The sequence below is a fragment of the Plecotus auritus genome (assembly GCF_963455305.1).
Source record: "Plecotus auritus genome assembly, chromosome: 3".
In the NCBI taxonomy this organism is placed as follows: Eukaryota; Metazoa; Chordata; class Mammalia; order Chiroptera; family Vespertilionidae; genus Plecotus; species Plecotus auritus.
Window position 1 is genome coordinate 34,780,998 of NC_137772.1, and position 27,567 is coordinate 34,808,564.

The window sequence follows — 27,567 nt, forward strand, 5'->3', positions numbered from 1 at the left end:
AGTGCACTATTGATGGGAAAGCAGATTGGTACAACTACTATGGAAAACAGTGTGGAGGTTCTTTAAAAAATTAAAAATGGAACTGCCTTATATCTGAATATATCTGAATATATTAAGATATAGTATATCTGAAGATATATATATATCTGAAGAAACCCAAAATACTAATTTGAAAGAATATATGCATCCCCATGTTCATTGCAGCATTATTTACAATAGCCAAGAGATGGAAGCAACCCTGATGCCCATCAATAGATGAGCGGATAAAAATGTGGATACATATACACAACGGAATACTACTTGGCAATAAAGAAGAAGGAAATTTTGCAAGACCTAGAGGGCATTATGCTAAGTGAAATAAGTCAGACAGAGAAAGAAAAATACCATATGATTTCACTTATATGTGGAATCTAATGAACAAAATAAACAAACAATAAAAACAGACTCACAGGTACAGAGAACAGACTGATGGCTGAAAGAGGGGAAGTGGGTTGCAGGGCTGGGTGAAAACGGCAAAGGGGTTAAGAAGTAGAAATTGATAGTTACAGAATAGTCACAGATATGTAAATTACATAGGAAATATAGTCAATTAAATAGTGCTAACTATGCATAGTACCAAGTGGGTTCTTGAAATATTCGGGGACCACTCTATAAAGCACATGATTGTCTAACCACTATGCTGTACATCTAAAATTAATATAGAATAATATTGAATGTAATAGAAAAGTTAAAAACTTGTAAAAATTTTATGATTTTAAGTAAAAAATTCAAATAAATTTCATGCTTTTTAACTTAGATACTTCTATACAAATATTTAAAAGAAATATATTGTTTCACATATCTGCCCTGGCCACTGTTTATCAGTGGTTAGAGCATTGGCCCATGCACTGAAGGGTTGTGGATTTGATGTCTGGTCAAGGGCATGTACCTCAGTCACAGGTTTGACCCCTAGCCCTGGTTAGTAATGTCTCTCTCACATTGATGTTTCTCTCTCTCTCTTTCCCTCCCTCTCCATCCCTCCCACTCTCCCTAAAAAGAAATGGTGAAAATATCCTCGGGTAAGGATTAACAAAAAACACAAACAAAAAAAATGTACATATCATACTAACCTTTTTAAAATATATTTTATTGATTTTTTACAGAGAGGAAGGGAGAGGGATAGAAAGTTAGAAACATCAATGAGAGAGAAACATCGATCAGCTGCCTCCTGCACACCCCCCACTGGGGATATGCCCACAACCAAGGTACATGCCCTTGACCGGGATCGAACCTGGGACCTTCAGTCCGCAAGCCAACGCTCTATCCACCGAGGCAAACCAGTTTCAGCCATACTAATCTTTTTAAATGTGCTTTTCGATCAATATTAAAATATATGTTGATATATGCCCTAATTAGTCTTCACTAATAAATAATATTCTATGGGGAAAAAAATTAGGCTGACCACAGAGGTAACAAAACAAAACAAAACAAAAGACTTCAGTGACCACACAGAATAAGAAATATAGTCTTGGCAAAAATATTTTTGAAAAATCAATAAACCAATGGACAACGGCAGCCCACAACAATCAACAGCAAACCTGTGGGATGGGAAAACATATAATTTCTAGACTTACTACATTATAATATTTAAATTGTTCAATCTTCAAAGAAAAATACAAAACATATAAACAAACAGAAAATTACGGATCACTCACAGGAAAAAAAAAAAAGAAATTTTCAGAAACCATTCCCAAAGAAGCCCAGACATTGAACTTAACAGAAAAAAGACTTTACACCTTTTAAATATGCTTAAAGAGCTAAAGGAAATCATGGAAAAGGAACTGAAGAAAACCGGGAGAATTTTGTTTGAATAAATAGACACTATCAGTAAAGAGATAAAAATTAATTTTGAAAAGGGAACCAAATAGAACTTGTGGAGCTGAAGAATAAAATAGCTGGGGGGAAAAGTTACTGGGGAGTTTACACAGCAGATAGAACACACAAAAGACAGAATCACCCTAGCTGGCTTGGCTCAGTGGATAGAGCATCAGCCTGCAGACCGGGTTCGATTCTGGTCAAGGGCACATGGCCGGGTTGTGGGCTGGATCCCAGTAGGAGGCATGCAGGAGGCAGTCGATCAATGATTCTCTCTCATCATTGATGTTTCAATCTCTCCCTCTCTCTTCCTCTCTGAGATAAATAAAAATACATTGAAAATAAAAGACAGAATCAGCAATAGGGAAGACAGAACAATTGAAATTATCCAGTCTGAGGAGCAAAAAGAAAAAGGAAGTAAAGAGAGCATAAGAGACCTGTAGGACACCATCAATCACACTAATATATGAATTAAGAGAGTTCCAGAAGGAGAAGAGAAAGGCACACAAAGAATATTTGAAGAAATAATTGCCAAACTCTTCCCACTCTGAAGAAGAATAAATCTATATATCCAAGAAACTCAATGACTTCCAAGAAGGATAAACTCAAAAAGATCCATATCAAGACATATTAAAATGAATCAGTTCGGAGACAAAGACAGGATAGAATCTTGAAAGCAGCAAGAGAGAAGCAACTCCTCAAGTACAAGGGATGCCTAATAATAACAGCTGACTTCCCACTTGAAACTATGTAGGCGAAAGGCAGTAGGATTACATATTTAAAGTTCTGAATGAGGAATGATGTCAGCAAGACATGGCAAAGTAGAAAGCCTTATAAATTACCCCTCCTCAGAAACAATGATTTAACAATATTATTAGAACCAAAATACCTTGAAGAGAAATTCAGAATCCAGCTACGAAGTAGAAGTATCCTAAAGGAGCACAAAGTGTACTCACATCAGTCCTTCCCCTTAACAGGTTTAGCTCAGCACCAAGAAGACTGCCTCAGCCCATGATTCCCTCCTGTGGAGGGGTGGGGAGCCTGCCTTCTATGGAGCTGGTTTCTATCTTGCCTCATACCAAACACGGATAAAGCAAAAGAGTTTGGTCCCTGATACTGTTAGAAATAAAGAAAAGGGGAGAACATCCCCTTATAGCCAACATTTTATGCGTGATTGAAGAAAAGCAGAGAACTGATGCTTTTCCTTCAGTGGAGAAGAAAGGAAGCAAAGGGGGTCTTGTCCCTAGCCTTAGAATGGCTATTACCAAGCCCTACTAAACAAGAAACGTTTCCCAGTCAAAATCAATCCAGAAAGACTGGAAGAGGTAGCTGTGTCTTCAAATGTAAAGATAACAAAGCAAATCTACAAGGTAATGAGTTGTAAATCACTTTCACTCTAGTGTAAAAGTTAAACGACAAAGTATTAAAAAGAACTATGACTACAGTAATTTAAAAGTTACACGATATAAAAAGATGTAAACTATCACATCAATAACATAAAGTGTGGGGGAGCAGGAAGTAAAAGTTTAGAGTGGCTGAATGGGTTAAAAAAATCCAACCATGTGCTGCCTACAAAAGACTCACTTTAACTTTAAGGAAACAGAGAGTCTTAAATTGAAGGGTTAGAAAACAATATTCTATGTAAATAGTAAACAAAAGAGAGAAGTGGCTATTCTTATATCAGACCAAATGGATAGTCAAAAACTGTCAAAAGAGACAAAGAAAGTCATTATATGATAATCATCAAGAGGATATAACAAATATATATATATTTATATCGCACATTGGAGACTCTAAATGTGTAAAGACAATATTAAGAGCTCTTAAAGAGGAAGTAAACAATAATAATTGTAAGAGTACAATTCAATACCCCATTTTAAAAATAGATACATCATCCAAAATAAAATTAGTACAGAAATAGAATACTTGAACAACACTACAGATTAAGTAAACTTAACAGATATACAGAATATTCTATTCTACAGTACCAAAATACACAGTTTTCTTAAGTACACAGGAAAATTCTCCAGGATAGATGAAATGTTAGGGTGCAAACGAAGTCCCAAAAGTTTGAAAAGACTGAAATCATATTAGGTATCTTTTCCAACCACAACAGCATGAAACTAGAAATCAATAACAGGAGGAAAACTAGAACATTCACAAATGCATGGATGTTAAACAACACATTCCTGAACAACCAGTGGGTCAAAAAACAAATCTAAAGGTAAATAAATCCCTGGCCAGGTGGCTCAGTTGGTTGGAGCATCATCCATTACATCAAAACGTAAATGAAGAAATATCTTGTGACAAATAAAAATGGAAACAACATATCAAAATTTATGGGGCACAGTAGAGCAATATTACTGAAACATACATGCATACTTACATTTACATACTGTCCAATGCTTGCTGGCATCACAAAGCCAACCCATGGGTCCAAAGGGCAAAGCACCCAGATGTGCACCCTGGATCGGTGGAGCGCAGCCACCACACCAAGAAAATCATAACACTGAGCAGTTCATACTCACAGTGGAGTAGCAGCTGTATTTTTCTGTGTAGTTTATAGCATTTTTTTTTTTTTTGGCCAAATGTCCAAATCTTTTCCAAGTCATATTTTTAAAAATTTTATCTTTGGACCTTAGGGTCTTTTGCTGGCTTAATTTTAATTCTTAGGAAACAGTTTGCTGCCTATTAAAAGTTGGAAACATAGGCCTTTGGAAAATGCAGAGTCATAAATAATAATATAATTTCAATAGTTTAATATTTGTGTTAAAATATTAAAATAACTGAAGTTACATAGAAAAATACACATGCAAGATAGCATTCCGGGGAATCATTACAAAGGCCAATCCAAATTCATTATCTGGACTTGTTTCCCCATTCCTGGCTCCAGCTCAATTTCCTGACACTCTTTAACTCCCTTTTATGAGTCACAACCCAAACATTCCCTTGCCCCTTGACTGCTTTATGTTTCTCAAGAGCATTTAATTTTATGAATAGCATTTCATCTTGTTCATTTCTTTTTTTTGTTTGTTTTTCCTTCATCAGAAGGTAAATTCTATGAAAGTAAGGAACCATATGCATTTTAGTCACTCTTAAGTGCCAGTGCCCACACAGTAATTGTAACATTGTATATTCTTAACCATTATATGTAAAATATAAAGCAATAATTTCACATTGAAGGTGGTGTTTACTTATTTATACATATTATATATTTATTTTATTAAATATATACATATTATCCTATCTAATAAAAGAGTAATATGCAAATTGACCATCACACCAAGACACAAGATGGCCACCCCCATGTGGCTAAAGATGGCTGCCCCCATGTGGACACAAGATGGCCACCACAGAATGGCTGGCAGGGGAGGGCAGTTGTGGGCAGTTGGGGGAGACCAGGCCTGCAGGGGAGGACAGTTGGGCGGGGGGACCCAGGCCTGCAGGGGAGGGCAGTTGGTGGGGATTAGGCCAGCAGAGAGGGCAGTTAGGGGTGACCGGGCTGGCAGAGGAGGGCAGTTGGGGGAGACTAGGTCTGAAGAGGAGGGCAGTTGTGGGCAGTTGGGGGAGACAAGGCCAGCAGGGGAGGGCAGTTGTGGGGGGACCAGGCCTGCAGGGGAGGACAGTTGGGTGGGGGGACCCAGGCCTGTAGGGGAGGGAAGTTGGGGGTGTCAGGCCTGCAGGGGAGGGGAGTTAGGGGTGACCAGGCCAGCAGGCGAGGACATTTAGGGGTGACCGGGCCAGCAGGGAAGGGCAGTTGAGTGCGACCAAGCCTGCAGGGGAGGGCAGTTAGAGGTGACCAGGCCTGCAGGGGAGGGCAGTTAGGGGCAATTGGGCCAGCTGGGGAGCAGTTAGGTGTCGATCAGGCTGGCAGTGGAGTGGTTAGGGGGTGATGAGGCTGGCAGGCAGAAGCGGTTAGGGGCAATCATACAAAGGCGGGTGAGTGGTTGGGAGCCAGCAGTCTTGGATTGTGAGAGGGATGTCTGACCGCCCGTTTAGGTCAGATCCTGGTGGGTCGGACATCCCTCGAGGGGTCCCAGATTGGAGAGGGTGCAGGCTGGGCTGAGGGACCCCCCCCCCCCCCCAGTGCATGAATTTCGTGCACCAGGCCTCGAATATATATATATATATATATATATATATATATATATATGTATATGTATATGTATATATATGTGTATATATGTGTATATATGTGTATATATGTGTATATATGTATATATGTATATATGTATATATGTATATATTTATTTAAAAATTAATTAGTGTAAGACATTTATGATATGTTTGGTTTTATCTTTTTCCTACTATGATTTCTACAATCTAATATAAAAGGATAATTAATGATCTTGTGGCATTATAAAAGACAAAATGGTCCTATATAATAAAAGGGTAATATGCAAATTGACCCTAACGGCAGAACAACAGGGAACAACCAGTCGCTATGATGCGCACTGACCACCAGCAGACAGATGCTCAATGCAGGAGCTGCCACCTGGTGGTCAGTGTGATCCCACAGGGGGTGCTCTGCTCAGCCACAAGGTGGGCTGATGGCTGTGAGCGCAGCAGTGGAGGCGGGAGCCTCTCCCACCTCCTAGGCAGCCCTAAGGACGTCCAACTGCAGCTTAGGCCTGCTCCCGGGCGGGGGGGGGGGGGCTGGGCTGGGCCTAAGCTGTCAGTCCGACATCCCCCAAGGGCTCCTGGGCTGCCAGAGGGATAGCTGACTATCAGTTTAGGCCCGATCCCCAGGGGAGCAGCCCTAAGCTGGCAGGTGGACATCCCCTGAGGGGTCCCAGACTGCGAGAGGGTGCAGGCCAGGCTGAGGGACCCCCCAAAGTGCACAAATTTTCATGCACTGGGCCTCTAGTTTCTAAATAATAAAAAATTGAATTTGTTGTAATATTAATTTTGTTTTATCATATGCTATTTAAAATTTCTAAGTATTAGTGTCTCTAAGATAATTCTGTTTTAAAATATATATATATCTATTCCCTAATTATTTTTAATAAATTTGTTTATTATTTTACATCTGTCTATAAGAAGTTTGAAGTAGAGAGTTGATTTGACCTGAAATTTGAATACAGTCTTTAGACTTGAAACTTAGAACTAATTGGACTATACTGAATTCTAATTGGAAAAATTATTGGGACTATTTTATTACCTTTTCGTATAGTAGGCATGTCACTGTCTGCAATCAGTTGCAAGCAGTCTTGAATGACTGAAAAGCAAAAATGTATCATTTTAGTTACTTGAATAGAAACAGTAAGTAAACTAAGATAACTTAGAACATAAAGCTACAAACTCATTCTCCAGTAACACCAAATCTATTATACTTTCTACAGTTTGTATATTATTCCTAAAATTACTTTATGAAATTTGTCCATGGTTTTTTACTATAAGTTGTACTTGAAATATAATTTGTAAATATAATTTATAAATAAAATTCATGTTTTAGAAAAACTCTATATGCTGTGGAAATACAGTAAGTATATCATCTTTGCTAACATTTATTAAGAAGACACAAATCCAACCTCACAAAAATCCTAAAAATTATGTGCTGAAAGGTAAGTCTTGTAGAGTGTAAACAACTTGCTGAGGACCTGAGGTGGAAACCACATCTGTTTCACTCTGGAGCCAAAGTCAGGCTTTTGCTAAAATATTTGGACCAAAAAGAGAAGAGCTAGAACATCTTTTAAAAATAAAATGGAAGCATTTCCCTAAGACTGCTTAATCAGTAAAGTTTCTGGGGAGCATCAATGCATATCACGTATTACATGTACAGTAGAATATTGCAGAGAATATTCAAGGGAATAAAAAACTATTCTGTTAAATAAAGACAAAAGCCGTCAGGTAAAAGCAAAGCAAGTAGACTGTAGGAAAAGAAATCAAAATAGTAAATATATCTGAAATATATAAACCTAAGTGTGCCTATTATAAATTAAGAAACTATTAGTTTATATTTTTATTATCTAGCAAGTATTTTACTCAGCATTGAATACTTTAAAACATGTTTCTCATTGTATAGATTTTAAGAGCTTGACACAAGAATTTCTGCTTCAGTTGATTAACTGAAAAATTTATATTTAAAGCATAGAATAACAGATATAATAATTATATGATAGTCTGAGGCTGTGCAAATGCATTGGCCTAAAAAGAATTCCATTAAAGAGACTTATCGCATAAGAAAATCTGTTAAGAACTTTCCCTTGGCATTTAAAGGTGAAATATAATGTCAAAAACTGCAATTCCTTTATAACCAGGAAACTTTTCTAACACATTTTTATGTTAATCTGATCAATTCGATAGGAACAGCATGTTTGGCCTGCTTTGTGATTGTTTCCTACATTTGTAAAACAAGGGTAGTCATGTCTGTGCCATAAGGAAAATGTGACTCAGTGCAGTTACTATGGCAGATCCTCTGCCACGAAAATATGTAAAAGCATCGTAACAAGCAGAACAGTCGTAAGGAGGCTTTGAATTTAGAAGTAACAAAACATCCAAAGCAGCCAAAGTCTGAAGGTCACACAGTATCAAAGGTCACACTATATAGCCACATTAAACCTCTTTTAGATGTGTTTCTATTTTTCTAACAAATACTTAAGAAATTACTACTCACAAGGCACCCTGATTACTTTTGTGAGGGAGGCAAGGGTCAGTCAGAGCACCTAAAGCTCTACTCTTTCCTCCACAGAGAGAAAAGAAGAGGATGTTGACAAAAGTCAAATTTCCAAATTCCCATCTTTCTTTTGTCGTTATGTGTACATGCATATTATAAAGATTAAATGAGATAATACACATGAAACATTTAGTATATAATAATTGCAAAATCACTCTTGGCTAGTAGTAGTAGTAGTAGTAGTAGTAGTAGTAGTAGTAGTAGTAATAGTAGTAGTAGTAGTGTTAGCATTATTGTTCCTGAAACAACATTGCACCCAGCAAACTGGGAACATAATGAAGGACAGTATGAGAGCATGAAGACCAAGTGAAGCTGATAAAAAAGAGACTGAAGAAATACTATAATACATTACTTCCTATTTCAATGCACCCTTCCCCTGACTGCTTCCCCAAAACTCCTGTAAGAGAGTTTTATGCAACGAGTGATGCTTCAACACTACCAAATTGATATGAAATTTTTAATTTTAACTGAATTTTAATCCCCGCAGCCTAAAACTTGGCTACAACCTATATTTTGAAATACAAGGATCTATTCCATCATGTAGTAGCAAAAATCTACATCTTAGAAGAAAAGATGCTATGGAAAGAAAAGTTTACTTCAAGAAATACCCTTCAGAAAAGAAAACAGGATCTACCTATCACAATAAACTGATGAATAAAATAGAACCAGAGACATGGAAACATGGAACAGGCTGAGGAATCTCTGAAGGAAGGGGAGAGGGAGGTGGGAAGAGATCAACCAAAGGATTTATATGCATGTCTGCATTGCCCATAAACACAGACAACAGGGTGATGAAGGCCTGAGGTGGGAACCTGGTGGTGGGGGACAATGGAAATTGAAAGTGGGAGACAATCTACTTTCAACAATAAAGATAAAAAAATAAAAATTAATGTTCCTAAAAAAAAAAAACACACACACAAAAGAAAATGGGATATAAAAGTGACAGTTCAATAGTAGTGTTTGAACCATACTAGTACTCACTGAAGCTAGGGCTATTCATTATTTATTATTATTATTATTCCAGAGGAAGTCACTGGGCTTTTCAAGGAGTTTTGTTGAAAAATAAGATTTCCGCCCTAGCCAGTTTGGCTTGGTGGATAGAGTGTCGACCTGTGGACTGAAGGGTCCCAGGTTCGATTCCGGTCAGGGGCACATGCCAGGGTTGCAGGCTCGATCCCAGTAGGGGGCATGCAGGAGGCAGGCAATCAATGATTCCCTCTCATCATTGATGTTTCTATCTCTCTCTCCCTCTTCCTTCCTCTGTGAAATCAATAAAAATATATTTTTTTTAAAAAAAGAAAAATAAGATTTCCTCATTAGATGTTGCTCAGGTCCCATCAACCCCATCAGTGTTACATATCTCTTCACATTTCAACTTTTCCTTCTTAGGAAATTTGGTATCTACTATCCATTTATCTCCAGTTCAGACTTTTAGGACTCTCTATTTCAATGTAGATTTTATCTTAACTATAGATTATTGCTCACAAAAAGTGGGCAAAAAATGAGCATAGTATTTTCTGGTATCTCCCAATAGCATAGATATGCAACCACAAAAGTTTTTATTGTAAAACACAATTTTAATAACAATTACAATAGGTAATTGATTGTGCTTGGCTTTCATGTCTTTCATATATCATCCTCTCTAATATAATTGAAGGGAATTATATAAGAATTTGAGAATTTATCTAAGCAAGATAATAGCATACATTAAAACTTTTTGTGTCTGATAGGGACACATATTTCTAAATATGTATTTATTATATACATATAATAATGTGGGAAACATAGATAATTATTCTTAAGTACATTTTGACATCATAAGAAAATTTACTCTTGGAAATATTAAACTTTGTGTAAAATATTCCGTTTTACACAAAGTTTAATGTTTCTAAAGTAAACATTTCTAAAACAAAATAATAAATTGATGACAAAAATAGATTACAAGAAAGAATCCCTAAAATAAGAACTTTCCCAACAAAATAATTTGTTAGTCAACATTTGATATAATAAAATCTAACCAACTTCACAATTATAATAGCATTTAAATACTTTCTATTCAAAAACATTTTGAGTTTGAAATCTGCCTTCTTAAGTGTAATATTCAAATACCATTTAATCAGGGAAAGGGACTTGAAAGCTTATGGGATTGCTAATATTTGTTGTATTACTTTCTAATTCTTCATCGTTCTTCTCACTCATTTGGCTAGAAAATTTTAAGTAGAAGAAATCCCTTAAAGAGCTAAACATTGACCTAATGCTAGACATAGATTTATGAAGAAATTGAAGACAGAATTGCTTTGGGATAAAAATTTCTACTGGAATGGAAATACAACAATTTAGGTGTGTAAAACTGGATTATAAAGTTTTATTTGATCTATGATAAACAGTTTGCTTCGGTGGCTACTTATGAAACCAGTAAGAGTTGAGAGAGTTTTAAAAGAATTTCTAGAGAACTAGATTGAGAAGTATGTACTTGACCTACTATAAAACAGGAAAAAACGATCAGGAATTATTCATCTTGGGAGAAACCAGCCTGATACATGTTGGTCATACATGTGTCTATGGGCATAGAATGAGTTGCCATAAAGGGAGACAACAGCAAGCCAAGTTTCAGCTGTTGACTGGTAATAAATATATGAGGATAATTTGGTCTAAAATGCAATTGTACAAATGAAGTATCCAAGATATATTGTGAAAAAAATTAAAAGTTTGTGACTAATGACTATATGTATTTGAAGGAGAATTAAAAACTATAAAGAAACAAAACTGTTAAAAAAACAAAAACAAACAAAAAACATACAAGCTTTCAATTCTGGGGAATTCAGAGAGATGGTAGTATTATAACGGCCCTGGGGAAGTGAAAAAGGGGAGCTGTTTTATTGAAGGCTGGAAAGGATTTAATAAAATAAAACAGAAATAACTACAGCTGATAGGAGTAGAGAAAAATATTTAAATTAAAGATTTTTTCTGTGTGTATGTATAGACAGTTTTAAGCATTAATTAGGCATTGTCATGTACCACTCACAATATAATTATATTCTATGCTTAAGGCAATGTAGGATATGTAAAATGGTAGCTCTTTACATAGCCTCATAGACACTAAGAGTAAAAAACCCTGAAAAACAAATATTTTCATCTAATGCTGTTTTGTTTTACAATTGATCAAATATCTTAATTTGAAATTATTAATTTTATAGTTGAGTCATCATTGCCACAGGTATGTTTTTTTCTTTTGCCATGACTTCTTTGCATTGTTTTAAAATATTTCTCAATTAATTATGTATACTCAGAACTCACTGGATATCAGTAACTTGCCAGTGAAAAACAATATGCAAAGATGTCTGAAAGTCAAGGAAGTTAAAACCAAATATAGAAATAGGCCTGAATGTCTCTAGAAAGGTAATAATAAATTGCACAAGTGGCTGTTACATCTTCAACTTCTGGATATTTCTGTCTGGATACCATAGTGATTAATCAAGTTCGACATGTCCCAAATCTATTTCTTTATCTTCCTCATACACTCACCTCTTACTCCTCTTTTTTTCTTTTAATGGATATATAACTATCCTCTGAGTTGTCCAAGGTAGAAACTTTATACACATGCCTAATTCTTTCCTCCGCAATCTTGAAATTCAATAAGCAAATTTTAATGGCTTGAATTTTTAACTTTTGTTCAATTTAGATTTTATATCTCATTCAACAATTTTACTGAGCACTACATTTATGTCATGTGTTGTGCTAGGGATACCAAAAAAAAAAAATGTAAAACAATTTCTACCCTCATAAAATTTACAATCTATTGGGAAGAACAGGCATGAATCAATATAATAAAAACAGAACTAAAGTTGCAAATGTGTGTGAGAGAGAGAATACTCAGACATTTGATCCAATCAGGGAGGCCTCTCTGAATGATGGCACTTTAATTAAAATCAGAATTAAGGGAATAGGATCTTTCCAGACAAAATTAATAGTCATGAGTCTATAGAAAGGCTGATTGATGTTGGAAGGACACAGCAAGTATACGTGAAGGAGAGAGAGACAGAGAGAGAGAAAGAGAGTGAGAGAGAGAGAGAGAGAAAGAGAGAGAATGATGAAAATGGGAAGACCAGGAGCAGGGTACCGCATGTTCACATTTTTACCCTTATGGTTCTTACAAATTACATGTGCTTACTAAGTTGTGCCTCTTGTGTTTTCTACAAATCCTAGTCCATCATTTGCATTTTCTCTAAAATTATCTTTCTAAACCTAAATTTTATCTTGTTCTTCTAATATTTATAATTTCTCCAGTGGCCATTCTTGAACATAAAAACGAAGTCTACTTTCACAGCCTCATGAACTATACTCACCTATCCAGACATAAACACAGTTTCAGAAAAGGAGGTCATCTTTATGCACCCATGACCGTGTATCTGCCATTCCTCTGCATAAATAGTCCTCAGCTTTTCATCTGGTGAAAGCCCCTTCATCCTTCAGGGCTCAGGTCAAATATTAACTCTTTCCCTGATCCCACTACACTTTGAACATATATTTCACTATACATACTAATGGTTTCTTTAACTGTCTCTCTCCCTAGAGCCATGAGTCACCTGATATTAAGGATCATCATTTACAAATTTGTAATGTCTGGATTAGAGCAGACGGAAACAGAAATCTGTGAAACAATTTATAAAAGAAAATAGTCATCGTAACCTTTCCAAATAATTCTTTAAAAACCCATCCTTACTTCATAATGCATTAAATAAATTAGTGCTTTAGGGAAAATAGGTTCTATAAAAAAAACTATTTCCATAATATCTGGACCCTCCAACAATAAATCTTTGGGCCTATGTTATATTGGAAACATTTTCCATAACAAATAATTCTCAATAATAAAGTATTTAATCTTCATCTATAGAATTCTAGCATGCTATTATATTTTTAAAGTAAATGGTTATGTACTTTTTGCCTGATTTCTTACTGATTATTCCCCTGACACACTCTACAGCAGCAGTTAGAAGGGGAAAAGGATGAGTTGATGTGTGACTTCAAAACTAATGCCAGAAGCTATCACGAGGCAGTTATTTTCAATTTCCCCTATCTCAAACAGTCTAGCCATAGGAGGAAGAGAAGGAGGAGAGAAAAGCCCGAACTTGTAAAAACTCTTCAATCAATCAGCTCTTGCAAAAATCTTAAAAAATTTAGAAGAGTTAAGGGATAACGTCAAGGTGTTGGCATGTGTTATGCCTCTTCCACCTACTAAAATAAGGCCTCTTTTATACTTTTTCTATTTCCTGTTTTATTACTGTTCTCATACTCTAGGATACAGTCTTCTCTTGCCCAAATCTACTGAGTCTTCCAAACCCAGCTCAACCCTTCTCCACCAAGGAGTAGGTAATCTTTTAGTCTATAATCATCATCACTAACATCCTATGATTCCATAACTATATGTCTCTCTCACTGCCAATAATATTAGCAAAAGTCTGGGTATCCAAGGAGTCAGTAATTTTTCTCAAATCTGGTATCTTACTTGAACAGTAAGCATATACAGCTTGCATAATTGTAAAAACTCAGAATTTATAGTCAATAGATAATGAGTTGACTTCTCAAACCAATGAGCTGTTTAATCATGAGACTGACATAATTTTGAAATGTTTTCTTATCTAAATAATGAAAATAATATCTATTTCATAGTGTAAGAATCCATTGCTGTCATAATTTACATGTGCTTTATAAAAGCTAAAGAACTTATTGTTTATTATCTTAAATTTTACATTAATTTTATTTAATTCCTCTAACTAAATATTTAATTTGTTGAGAGGAGGAATTGATGCTGTCTGGGCCTCAATTATACCAAATTATACCATCTAAAATAAAGACAGTAATGACAACCTAACAGGATTATTGAGAGTGTAAAAGATATTACAGACCAACAAGGCATAACCCAGAGCTTAGTACACATGGAACAAACCAATAACTCAGTTTTTCTCTTCTCTTTTCTGTATATTCCAGAGTGCCTACCTCAGAGCTTGGCATAGTGGCTGTTCACTCTATTATGAGGAAAATATGTTTCTTCTCTAACTGTTTAGAAATGGGTATATCCTTTCAAAGAAAATCCCCACCACAACAAAGGGAAAGCTACCAATGTAGGTGTTTTTTTTTTTTTTTTAGTAGGACTTGACTTATAAAAATTATACTTAAACATTAAAACTAATACTATCCATTCTTACAAAATTAATAATGAGAACACATCCCTCAATATTAGGAAATTTATGTGTAAAATACCTACCCATGTCTGAATTTTTTTTAACTGAAAGCATAAAGAATTATTGAGCTTTCAAGAGAAGATAGACTTACCCTGGCCTCCCCATTTGAAATGGAAATATATCCTCTTTCCCTTTCCTTGCCCTTAACCCTGACCTAAAATTTTTACTTTCATAAAATATATATTTTTATTGATTTCATAGAGGAAGGGAGAAGGAGGGAGGGATATAAAATCAATGATAAGAGAGAATCATCGATCAGCTGCCTCCTGCACACTCCATGCTGGGGATCGAGCTTGCAACCCGGCATGTGCTTTGACCAGGAATCAAACCATGACCTCCTGGTTCATAAGTCAATGCTTAACCACTGAGCCACGCCGGCGGGCTAATATTTTCACTTTTTCAATGTATTTGTCATTTTCTAGTATTATAATTTACTCATTAATTATTTTTATTGATTATTTTCTGTGTTTATCTGTTTTGTTTTCCAATCAATACCCAACAACCAGAAAAATTCTTGGAAACTAGCAGTCTTGCAGAATATGTGGAAGAGATGCAATATCACTCTTGGCTCCATTGATTTATTTGTTTCCTGGCTCTTCTGTTTCCAAAAACTTGACAAGAACAGGGTTCAAAGATTTGGTTGTCAGATCACTATTTTCATTTCAAATACTTTTTTGAAAATTGAACAGAAGCCTGATCTTGCAACACTGATAAAAGAGTCTGTCATTATTGAAGCAGGGGGTAAAAAATAACACTCACGGAAGAATCTGGCCAAAGATTACCATGACAGCAGCCAGCTGTTTCTGTTCTAGGAAGGAACACGCCCTTACTGGGTAAGAGGTTCCAGTTAGCCTAATTTTGATACAAACTGGATGGTTGAGTTCTACATTTTATGCTTTCAACATGTAAGTTACAGCTGAGCCAGAAATGTCAATGAAACAGACTGGACATTATAGACCCCTCAGACATCCCATGTTTCCTTGCAAAGGAAATGGACTATGAATTTCAAAAGAGAAGACTCAAAAATAGTATTGGTATTTTTTATTTTAGCAATTGAAAATGTTTACCCCAGATTAACAGCTAAATTACAATATTAGGTGTTAATTTCTATTCAAAACTCTGTTGAAAATGATAATACAATGTGGTCTCTTGGATGACTCCCGGGACATAAAAAGGATATTAGTGGGAAAACTGGTAAAATTCAAATAAAGTCTGGAGTTTCATTATTAGTTAAGTCCCAATGTTGGTTTCTTAGTTGTGACAAAAGTACTATGGTAATGTAAGATGTTCATTTTAGGGGACACTAGAGGAGGGATATATGGCAACTTCCTGTACTATCTTTGCAACTTTTCTATAATTCTAAAATAAGTACAAACTAAAAAAGTTTACTTAAAAATGAAGAAGCCCTGGCTGGTGTGGCTCATTCAGTTGGTTGGAGCGTCGTCCTGTATTCTGAAAGGTTGTGGGTTCAATTCCATACCTAGTTTGCAGGTTTGATCCCCAATCTGGGCAGGTATAGAAGGCAACCAATTGATATTCTCTCTTGCATTGATATTTCTCTCTCTCTCTTTCTTAAAATCAATAAGCATATCCTCAGGTGAGGATTAAAAAATAAAGAAAGAAAGAAGAAAAATAACAAAGCAGTTTGGTCAAAATCTTACAATAAATAGTTAGAAGATGAAATATGAGCACTCTTATTTTTATATTTCTTTGAATTGTTCATGTTTTCACCACTATTTTATTATTACAGTTCTGACAAGTACAATAAACATTATAAAAATAATGTATGTCTTTCTATAATTTAAAACACATGATTTCTAATAACTGTTAAATACCCTATCAAAAGGAGAAAATACAAAGGCCACCTGATTTTATTTAAAATTAATAAATAATGGGTTCAGTAGAAACCCATTTAAAGAATTCATTTTCTTCACAATGGGATACTATGCTGCCATAAAAAAGAAGGAATTACTACCATTTGTAGGCACCTGGATGGAATTAGAGAACATTATGCTAAGTGAAATAAGCCAGTCAATGAAAGAAAAATACCACATGATCTCACTCATTTGGGGATAATGAAAAACATTATAAACTGTTGAACAAAAAGATAGATACAGAGGCAGTAAAGCATCAAACAGACTGTCAAATTACAGCGGGAAGGTTAGGGAGAGGTGCGGGAAATAAGAGATCAACTGAAGGACTTATATGCATGCATATAAGAGTAACCAACGGATGCAAAACATTGGGAGGTGAGGGCATGTATGGGAGTGGGGTGGGGGGGGCAATGGTAAGATATGTACACATATAATACCTTAATAAAAAAATTTTAAAAAAAGAAATCATTTTCTTGCTAAAGATGCTTATCTTTAGGTTTTTAAAAATTAATAGATTTCTATAAATTTAATTTTATAATCAGTAAATATAATTAATGATAAAGGGAGGTGAGGGTTCAAAATATGGGTCATCATGATTCCATTTGTGAAGAAATTTTAATGAGTAATATTTTTAAAGGCAATCACTTTAAAAATTAAAATTAGGAATATCTCCAAATATACTTTATGGGATTTAAAAGTGAATTTTTGGTTAATATGAGCCATTTGGCAATTCTTTGATCCTGGATTTCCCCACATTTCTGCTGTTATACTATAATCAGAAATTATCTTATGAAACACATGAAACTTAGTAAGACTTTTATTTGAAATACAACATAATTAAGAAAAACAAACTGGAGCCAAAGTAGCAAATTTTAAAATTCAGTAAAAGCAGCATTTACTCCTGGGAGGACTGGAAGTAGTAGCAAGTGGGAGTGTGGGATGATGGTGGTTCCTTCATCTACTGCTGTCACTTTATGAATATTCATCAAGCTATATTCTTAAAATATGAACCCTTTATCATGTGTAAATAATACCTCAATGAAAAGGAAAAAAAATTAAATAAAACCATTAATCCATGAAATTTTAGTTAAAGAGGTTGCTGAATATAGGAGCTTCTCTATGACTTTTCCGTTCAAATTGTGTCTACTTGGTGCACCAAGAAGGTCTGAGACAAGTGGTTCCCAACTCTCCCATGACTCTAGCCTTGTGATCAGGCTATTCTTTGGTTAATTAGTTGCTTGAAACGGCAAGTTTAAAATTTAATAACTTGGTCTCTAAGTGAAACATGGAAAAATCCCACCAACAAAATAATTCCAAATCAACCTATCTCATTTCAAATTGAGGCCCAAATCCAACTACAAATATTAAAAGAATACTTACAGATGTAAGTGCCATGATGAGTATACAGAAGAAGAAAAAAAGGAGCCAGACTACATACCTTTCTCCTCTTTAGTTGTATGGATCGGACATATACAAATGAATAGGTAACAGTTTTCCTAGATGATATGTAATTCATAGCAAACACTGAGGTGGTACTAGGCTTGCTGCTGCTTGGGAGGGTGGGCTTTCTAGACTAACACACTAAAATATACTTATAAATTGTATATGCAAACCATAACATTGCAGTTGCTGATGAGATTTATGTTGGATTTATCAAAAATAAGAATAGGTAACATTCTGGTGTATTAGTTGGCAATATTTAGCTATGAACCTTTTTGACATAGTTAAAAAATAATGGCACATTGTCATTGAGAAGTATATGTAGAAAGCAGAGTTCTAGATAAAAAAATAAAAATAATATTACAATTCTGTTAACTATAAATCCATAAATATGTTGCTGTGGCTTACAAACAAGCATGAGATCAAATGCTATATCATTTATTTAAAATGATGTACATTTTTAACAGTTCAACAAGCTATTTGAAAATGCTTAGATTCCAGAACAGCAACAAAACCTTTTTAAATTAACTTTGAAAGAATAGTGAAGCCTACATTTAAAAACACATGTCTTATTGGGAAATTAAATTCAGTATTTAATAGAGATATTAAACATTACTGAATATATAAATTAAACAGTGTAAAAATTCATTTGTCTCCTCAATTTTAAATTCCAATAAAATATTAATGATCTGAAAGTGTATATAGAAAAGTGATAAATAAGAACAAAAGTGAACACTTTGAAAGTAAAAGGGACAACCAAAGGTTTTTGAGCCTTCCTGAAAACAAATCAGAACTAGAATGGAAACAAAAAAACGAGGAAAGCTGCATAGGCTCAATCTGCATAGAACTTTCTCAATCTGCAGAATATCCTACCAAATAACAACAAAATCAGAGTTTCAGACAATATTCTTGGGTATATACATTCATTTTAGAGTAATACTAAACAAAAGGACAGTGCCTATAACAACAGTCCCGCTGATTTCATTGACAACAAATAGCATATAGTACCTGTCACTAAGCCTCTTATCTTCAAACCTTTCATCTGAGATTATTAATGTTATGAGTATACAGAGAGAGATATAAAGATATATACTTTGTATATACATAAATACATGATATATCTATATACATATATACTATATACCACACATATATACTATATGCAGAGGTGGGTGAAGTAGATTTACAGTTGTGAGTACATGAAACATAGTTTATTATTTATTCTATTATTTTTCATACAACAACTATAAACCTATTTTTGCCCACTCCCATATACTATATTAAAGGTTTATAAAAATTGGAGGCAAAACATGATGACAACAATGATTATATCTGGACTGTGAAAACTGGGTAATTTTGATTCACTTGGTTAGAATTTTCTCTTATTCTCTAAGCTTTTAAAAAATTGCAAATTATTTGGGGATATTTTTTCATCAGTATATAATTTCTGGTGCCATAAAAACACATATATGTAAGAACATGCACATGGGAGGAGTTTTAAAATATTAATAGAGAATATTTTTGGGAGTAAAACTCAAGAGGTAATTGATTTCTTATTCTATTCTTTCCTTCTTAAGTCTGCTGAGCCTATGTCCTCTTTGCAATGGTAAAGTTAAGGTTTATTTTTAAAACTAATATGTAGAAGCAAGGGAATACTAGCACATAAGGTTAAAGATGACTGAGGCATCCTGATCCTGCTAGTAGTGAAGCTCATCTATATAATAAAAACCCAGTGGTTGTAATGCTGTAACGACCAAAGACCGGACACCAGGAGATACACTGATGGGTCCCGCGGCGGTGCCGGCTGGCAGGACTCTGCTCTGGGTCCCGCAGCGCCAGTGGGCAGGACTCTGGGGCCCATAGCTCGCGTGGTGAGGCAGGGCTCGTAGCTCGCATGGTGGCTTGCTGCAGCGGGCTACTCGCGCGCTGGGCCTCTAGTTACATTATAAAATTACTTAAAATGTTTTATTTAATACAGATAAACAGATTAGCAAATCAATGAAAAAGAGTCTCCAAATACATTCAGCTACATATGAGGAATTGAATATAATAAAGTAAGCTTTCCATCACAAACAAGTTAAAAAATATCATCTAATAAATTTGGTTGAGATATTTAGCAGCATTTGGAAGAAAAACATAGAAGAAAGGGAGAGTCAAAGCTAGTATGACATATTCTACCAAAGTAAATTCCAGAAAGATTAATAAGTTGAATAACAAACTAAAACACTAAGTTATTAAAAAAAAGTCAAAACAGCCCTAACCAGTTTGGCTCAATGGATAGAGCATCAGCCTGCAGACTGAAAGGTCCCAGGTTCGATTCTTGGTTGTGGGCACATCCCCAGTAGGAGGTGTGCAGGAGGCAGCTGATTGATGTTTCTCTCTCATCGATGTTTCTAACTCTCTATCTCTCTCCCTTCCTCTCTGTAAAAAAATCAATAAAATATATTTTAAAAAAAGTCAAAACAGCAGAGAATAGAGTAGACTATTTACGAGGTTGCTAACAAATGTTTTTAGCTTTGATGTATGAGAGAAAATCAAAAGAAAACATTTATCACATTAAAATATACAAATTCAAAATCTCTGTACAAGTTTTAAAAAGCAGCAAAATATGAAAATATTTACATCAAAATTTTGATACACAATATGTCTAATATAGAGTTTATTCAAAATTATAAAAAATAGAAGAGACAAATGAGAGAAGTTATAAATAACAATTAGCAGAAGATAAAATTAGAAATTATCAAAATATGTGGAAAGAATTTAATTCTTATTTGTAAGCAAGCAACAAATTAAATTTGAGATACTGTTTTACAGGTACTAAACAAGCCAAAATAAATTTTTAAAAATAAGATGCTATAAAACTGTGGAGAACTTGTACACTACATTATAATTGCATTTATAACTCATTTTGAAAACAATATGGCAAAATGTAGCAAGGGTGATAAAAATGTTTATCCTCTCTAGCTCAGACATTCCAGCTACAGAATTTATGTTGAACATATAATTCCTCATACACAAAAGAGATTTGCACAAAAATTTTGGTGTATTCCATTATAGTAAAAAAAAAGGGGGGGGGAATGATTGTTAAATAACTGCATAATGAATAAGGTAACATAGATGTGTGAGAATTACTCAGCAATTGGGAAAATGCTTAATATATAAAGATAAGTGAATAAAAAAATATACCATGTTATAAATCCTGTATTTTTTTTCAATTATGTAGAAAATGATGAAATGCAAAATATGAAAATAATTGATTTGTTAAGGTATAGTATAAATACACTTTGTAGTTTAAAAATATTTAAACCCAATTGGTTCTGATAATTGGCACACATATATGATAACCAGATAAAAATATGGTTTTATGAAATAAAAATATTTTTATAAATAAGACATTTAGTGAAAAACAAATTTACAGTCAAAGCATCGATTGTGTGTGTGTGTGTCTATGTCTTTCACACATTTCTCTTCAGAAGTACAAATATATATAAATAATTACACGTGTTCTGTTTTTCTCACAGCCACTGTGAAGATGAAAGGAAACAGTCGGTGTGACAATATTTATCCTAGGACATGCCTGCCTGGCACATTCTAGGTGCTCAAAAAATGTTCCTCACTACAAAGTCAAATAATGCCAAGGGTTTATTAAATTGTGCTATTAGTAAATGCGATGCAAATGTTCTTCATCTTTAAAATGAAGGAACTAAGACTGAGCATTTTAGGAGGCCCCACCAAATCTTAGGTTTCAGGAGTCTTTAAACTTCTGTGGAACAAGTGGAACATGAAGAAAGGTAGAAACCACGGATATGTATATATTACAGAAAAGCTTTAAAATCAGTGTGTCTGTGTGTATAAAATAAACTCTGTTAAGCACGAAACAAAATAAAGCACACACACCTGCTTCGTTTGATTTCACAACGTACCCTCAGGAAATGTTTGTCTTAAGCTGAAACTCCATGACCCAGGTAGACACACACCAATTCTACGCTAACATGAAATGCTTTTTTTCTGGAGTGATGGACAATGCTTCTGACACAGGAGTGAACTATTTGATGAGAAATATGTGCCCCCTTTTCCTCCTCAAATATTTCTATGCACAAAGTCTGCTCATTGGAGGACAGAACATGCTGTGCAGCCTATTAAACCTGCCAGTGCTCGGGCTTGCTGGAAAGCCACATCTGGTGTAGATGGTAAAGTTCGCAGTTCCTAGGTTATGTCCACCTCTTGCTCCCCCAAACCAGTGCTATCCTCCACACCTGTGGAGGCTGGGATCTCTGATCCCCAAAGGCTTCTGTGCCACAGACATACCTGTTTCTTCTGGACCCTGAATGGCACGCCTCTTCCTGATGCTCCGACTGAAGTTGCTTTCTTGTGCAGCTGGTGGTGCAAAGATCTCCTAAGAGCAGAAAAAACAGGTTATGGCAAAGATAACTGAGGAAGGAGAGGCAGCACCATGGGGAGGACTGTGCTTGGCCTCACTCAGCTCTGCTGCTTCGAACTTACTTTCAGTGCTGAGGTGGCAGCTGGAGCTTCCTGCACAGCTGCCCTGGGGGCTGCTGCTCCCGCCCGGGGAGGGCCTGGCAGCTGCTCAGCTTGGTGCTCCAGCAGTTCCTCCCGGAGGCTCTTCAGCTCCGCTTGCAGGGCAGCCACTCTGCAGAAGGACACCACCGTGAGGCAGCAGGACACCAGGGCCAGCAGCAAGGTCAAAGCCAGCAGCGAGCCATCTCTGGAGAAGCGGGCAGAGGGGCTTTCCTTCTGGGGGAGGATGGAGACATACTCCTTCAGTTTCATTTCTTCTCTTCTCTTAAGACCAGGAGAGAGGCGTGCCTGCTTCCCTTCTGTGGAGTCATTCATTTCACTCCTTGGACTTTGAAGGTTTGGGTCTTCAGAATAAGTGACCAAGAGAATGGGTCATTTCCTGTTATCTGTGTTTGTTGATGTCCTACATTGACTACAGAGGCCAGCTTGGCGCTTGCCCTCAGGAGAATTCTCCTGAATTTTCTTCTCCCCACACGGCTGCATCTCTGCCCCTACGTGCAATAGGTCTTCCTGGCATTTGCACTTCCAGCTGATTGCTCAATCGGTCTTCCTCATTTCACTTTCAGTTTTTGTAAGAATTTTAATGACATCTCAAAACATTCGGACACAAATGAGTCCCATAAATCTATTGATTTGATGGAACTTAGGGTTTGAGAGAACTTCTAAGCGACATGAGCGTTTAAGGAGCTCCCCCTTTGGCATGATGAGAGAACTGGGTCTGCTGGGGCCATGTGGCTTTGCAGGGAAGGGGGAAAAGAAAACTCAAGTTCCTGCTGGTGTAAGAAAAAGAATTAATGTGAAGGTCAGATAAGCAAAGTGCCCTAGTATTGAACTGTACTCAGCTGGAGAGTGATTTATTAACAGTTCTCGAGTAGAAAATAAAATGAAGTATCCTCAAGGGGGACACAGGAGTCCGCTGGGGAGCAATCTTTCTATTATTATGTTAGCAAAGTAATAAGAAGAATGTGACTCAAATTTGTAAGCCTGTTTAGATTAGATTTGAGGAGGGTTCTTTACAGGAGGGGGAATACATTTTAAAGGGAAGCCTGTGTCATCTTTTACCTCCCTGAGGAGGTGCCCACCTCTGCTGTTCCCATTTCTGGAGCTTCTAGTACCCCTGTTTTGAAGGAGAATTGGCCTTACTTCCAGCTCCCAATGCCTCAGTCCCACCATTCATTGCTCTTTCTCTATAGCACCTTATGCACTAGGCCACATTAGGCTGCCTCTGCCCCAATCTAACAGGTTTACCAAGTGACCTATTCAAACCAGGGTCACTTTAGCTTCAAATCTCTATTGTTAGGCTTGGTGTTGTTGTAAGGACACCCATACTGAGTTGTCTACCTGGACATTCTCTGGTTTCTGGTTGCTTTGTCCCCAACACCTACATATCCTGTAAGGAGCTCACACTTCAATAACTGAGTTACCAAGCACTTGCCAGGGCCTGGTGAGGCGCAACTGGGTGCGAAGATTGTGACGCATTAGCTCTATCTCACCACACATGTCTAGGTCACCTTCAAAAAGACAGTTACAAAAATAATTTCAGTGAAGGTAAGTAAGGGGTCAAGAGCCAGGGCGTAGAATGTGTAACCTCTCTGTTAAATGGCATGATAACTATCCCTGGAATTTGTAGTGAGGTTTACCAAAATGTAGAACAAACTACATTTAATACGCTTCCATTTTTATTTATTGCCATTGTCATGACATGAACTGTTTCTTTCATTCACCCATTCCATGAAGTAGGTTACATTACAAAGTCCCACAATAGAGCACTTGTAACCTCTGCAAGAGTTTCCCAAGCAAACAGCTGCTGAAGAGTAGGCACATCTTCACCTTTACCAAGTGCCCCTGAGCTACCCTCCCACGTTTCCTCATTGTCTCGCTAAGTGTGATTTCAGCAGACTCACTCATTTTTACCTACTGGGATTATTATTTTTCCCTTCGTGTCCACAAGTCCAAAGATCTTTTTAAATGACTTTACAAAAATAATAAATTATTTCAATCATTACCTTGGTCCTCCAAATGAGCTGTTCTCTAATCTCTTTCGTGGAAGTCTTCTACGAGAGCGTGTGCAAACTCTTTTGGTCAGACATCACACAATACAAGTCTTTTGTCACAGCTTTTATTTCCAAGTCTATCAGATAGTGTTCCAATTTTTAAAAAGCATTAGTTTGGGAATTACATTAAACCCTTCTGACCGAAAGATTACAGGTGTGTGTTAATATTACCCGAAACTGTAGAAATAAAAGAATTCAAGGCAGGGCTAGAAATCCTTTGCTCTCTCTCTTCTTTCACTCAGGACAGGTGTGTGTTAATATTACCCGAAACTGTAGAAATAAAAGAATTCAAGGCAGGGCTAGAAATCCTTTGCTCTCTCTCTTCTTTCACTCAGATTACAGGTGTGTGTTAATATTACCCGAAACTGTAGAAATAAAAGAATTCAAGGCAGGGCTAGAAATCCTTTGCTCTCTCTCTTCTTTCACTCAGGACACCTGCTCATAGCCACTGCGTCTTTCTGGGAGTCAACCTTCTTCCATTGATGAATGACCATTGGTCTCCATATTCTGTTGTAAATGTTCTGAAGAGAAAGGGAATAATTAATTGCTTTAGAGAATTCCCTCTGCCTTTGTTGCTTTGTTGGGCAGAGAACATCATTGCCGACCCTCTCAAGAGGGAACCACTGACCACCTTATGTGCAGGCCATTTTAGAACATGTAGCCCAACTTGGATCAAGCAGTGAGCAACTCTGAACACAGAGAGAGCTAGTGTTTCCTCCCCAAACGGCAGCACGGAGGCCTCCTCTGACCAGACATGGGGCAAGCAGACTGTGCCATTTGCATGTCCTCCATGATGATCACGCAGTTTCTCTGAAGACAGGTAGAAAACTAAGAGGCATTCATCTGCTTTTAAATTTCTTATTAGAAGAACAAGAGGAAGTTATTATTCCATAAATTAAAGATCTGTTTCCTGTGGAGGAAACGGTTTGACAATGATTCAACTGAAATTTGGTTAAACAAATAGCATGTTCATTTACTGAATAATACACCAAACCACAGGTTTATTCATGGGAGGAAAAGCTGCCACACCTGAGCCACAGAGTTCTCTGTCAGTATTTTGCTATTTTTCACCCACTTCTTTTTCTCAACTGGAATGTAAAGCATTCTCCTGTAACATAGCTATACAAAATTTAATTAACAAATTGAGATACCATGTTCCTTGTCCCATCCACTTAGGAGTGGGGTGGGAGGAATGTGTGAGGGTACATTTAAAAAGAATTTAAGTTATCCAAGGGACTAAACCACAGCAAAAAACAAACATCCACTCTTTGAATGCTTGCTTCTTATACCGACAACTTCACCAATATTTAAGAAGTTTAATAATAAACTTCTGGCTTAATAGTACTATGAAGAACTAGCGGTTTGGGGAAGTCCCTTGTAAACCCCTTTCTTTGAGGAAAAGATTGCCTTTCATAAGAGTTATATCACTAAAGCACAGAGACAGTTTTTCTAGATAAGCAGAAGTACCTGAAAACAAATCTGGGTAAAATGGCTTCTAAAGTACTCAGAATATTAAAAATAGTTTTATTAAAAAAAATCATGCTGTTGTCTGGTAGAAATAGATATGCAATCAGTGGTTATTATAGTTACAGTGAAACTTGATTTCAAAGGTTATAACCACTTGTATAACTTAACTGCAAAATAAGCATATGCTTTTAAAATTATACAACTGGTCATTTCCTGTAAAAAAAATAATGTCAGTGGCAAGGCTGATTTCTTTCTTAATAGACATATTAAAAAGAGAAGTGTGTATGCATTTGCTGGAGCTTAATTTTTGTCATTGTTGGAAAAAAATGCACTTTAGTAAGAACTTCATTTTCATTCGTGAATATGTTCTCAATTTGTTGTGCAGCTGCTTTCAAATTTAATGCTCTTGAATGTTAGTCTTTATTTAAATGTATTTTAAATAAATTTCTGTGTATCCAATGCTATTTTCAATTAGAGTGCAATTTAGTTGTGTCATTTCTTACCTTTATAATATTTACATAAGAATATTTTCATTAACATTAAGGTGAATATATGTCAGTCAATGCAATCATCTACCTATTTTATATACATGAATGAACAGCCTATAGAATACACATTGACACACAAGGACACTCATACTAGTATAAAACCTGGTTAGATTCCACCACCTCAAAGACTTTGGGAGAAATGATAAAGTAATCCTACCCATGCAGGAAATACTACTTATTAAATTCTCTTTACCTTTAGAAATTAATAAAACAGTTTTGAAACATATTTTTTGGCATTTCCTTTATTTACTTGAATTTATTGGGGTGACATTAGTTAATAAAATTATACAAGTTTCACATATACAATTCTATAATACATCATAATATTATATCATATGTTTTTACTGATTTATTTGAAATTTCATTTATTGAGAATGGAAGTAGTTAGGAGTTAGGAGTGCAGACTCTGAAGTCAGACATGTCTCTACACACAATTTTTTGTCACCATCTTAACAGATTATTTCCTGCTCAAGATCTAGAAACTGATTGTGTTTCAATATCCATCTTTGTATGATGCTGACCAATTGAATACTTCAATCTATTCATTGCAATGCAGTTCTAGTGATTCCATCCAATGGCTACTTATAGCTAAGAGTAAACAAATGAGAGGTGTTTAACAATCAGGTATTGTTATTTTTCCTTTTTGAAAAAGGTGACTGGATTTGTTCTGGGTTCACATAGAAGAGGAAGTTCCACTAAATACATCAATGTTAAAAGGGGGCTCATGAAAAAGAGTGCATCATTTTTTAAGAGAAACACAAGAAAACAACACTCTTCTTGTTTTATCACATATCTGCATATAACAACCTGTCCACCTACTGCTGCCAGTCTGAGGGTAAGAGAGCAAGATCATAGAAGAAATCTGGGTCTTTA

At 35.9% G+C, this 27,567-nt stretch overlaps 1 protein-coding gene across 1 annotated transcript in view; it reads right to left on the reverse strand.

Annotated features, from left to right (window-relative positions):
- TNFSF13B (TNF superfamily member 13b) overlaps nt 1–22,961 on the reverse strand; it is a 32,672-nt gene extending 9,711 nt beyond the window's left edge. The window contains exons 1-3 of the mRNA XM_080660717.1: nt 22,590–22,961; nt 22,395–22,482; nt 7,016–7,072 (exon numbers count right to left, since the gene is read on the reverse strand). Coding sequence (XP_080516843.1) covers nt 7,016–7,072; nt 22,395–22,482; nt 22,590–22,940 — 496 coding nt within the window. The 5' untranslated portion in view covers nt 22,941–22,961. The remainder of the gene's footprint in view (nt 1–7,015; nt 7,073–22,394; nt 22,483–22,589) is intronic.
- Nucleotides 22,962–27,567: the final 4,606 nt, after the last annotated feature.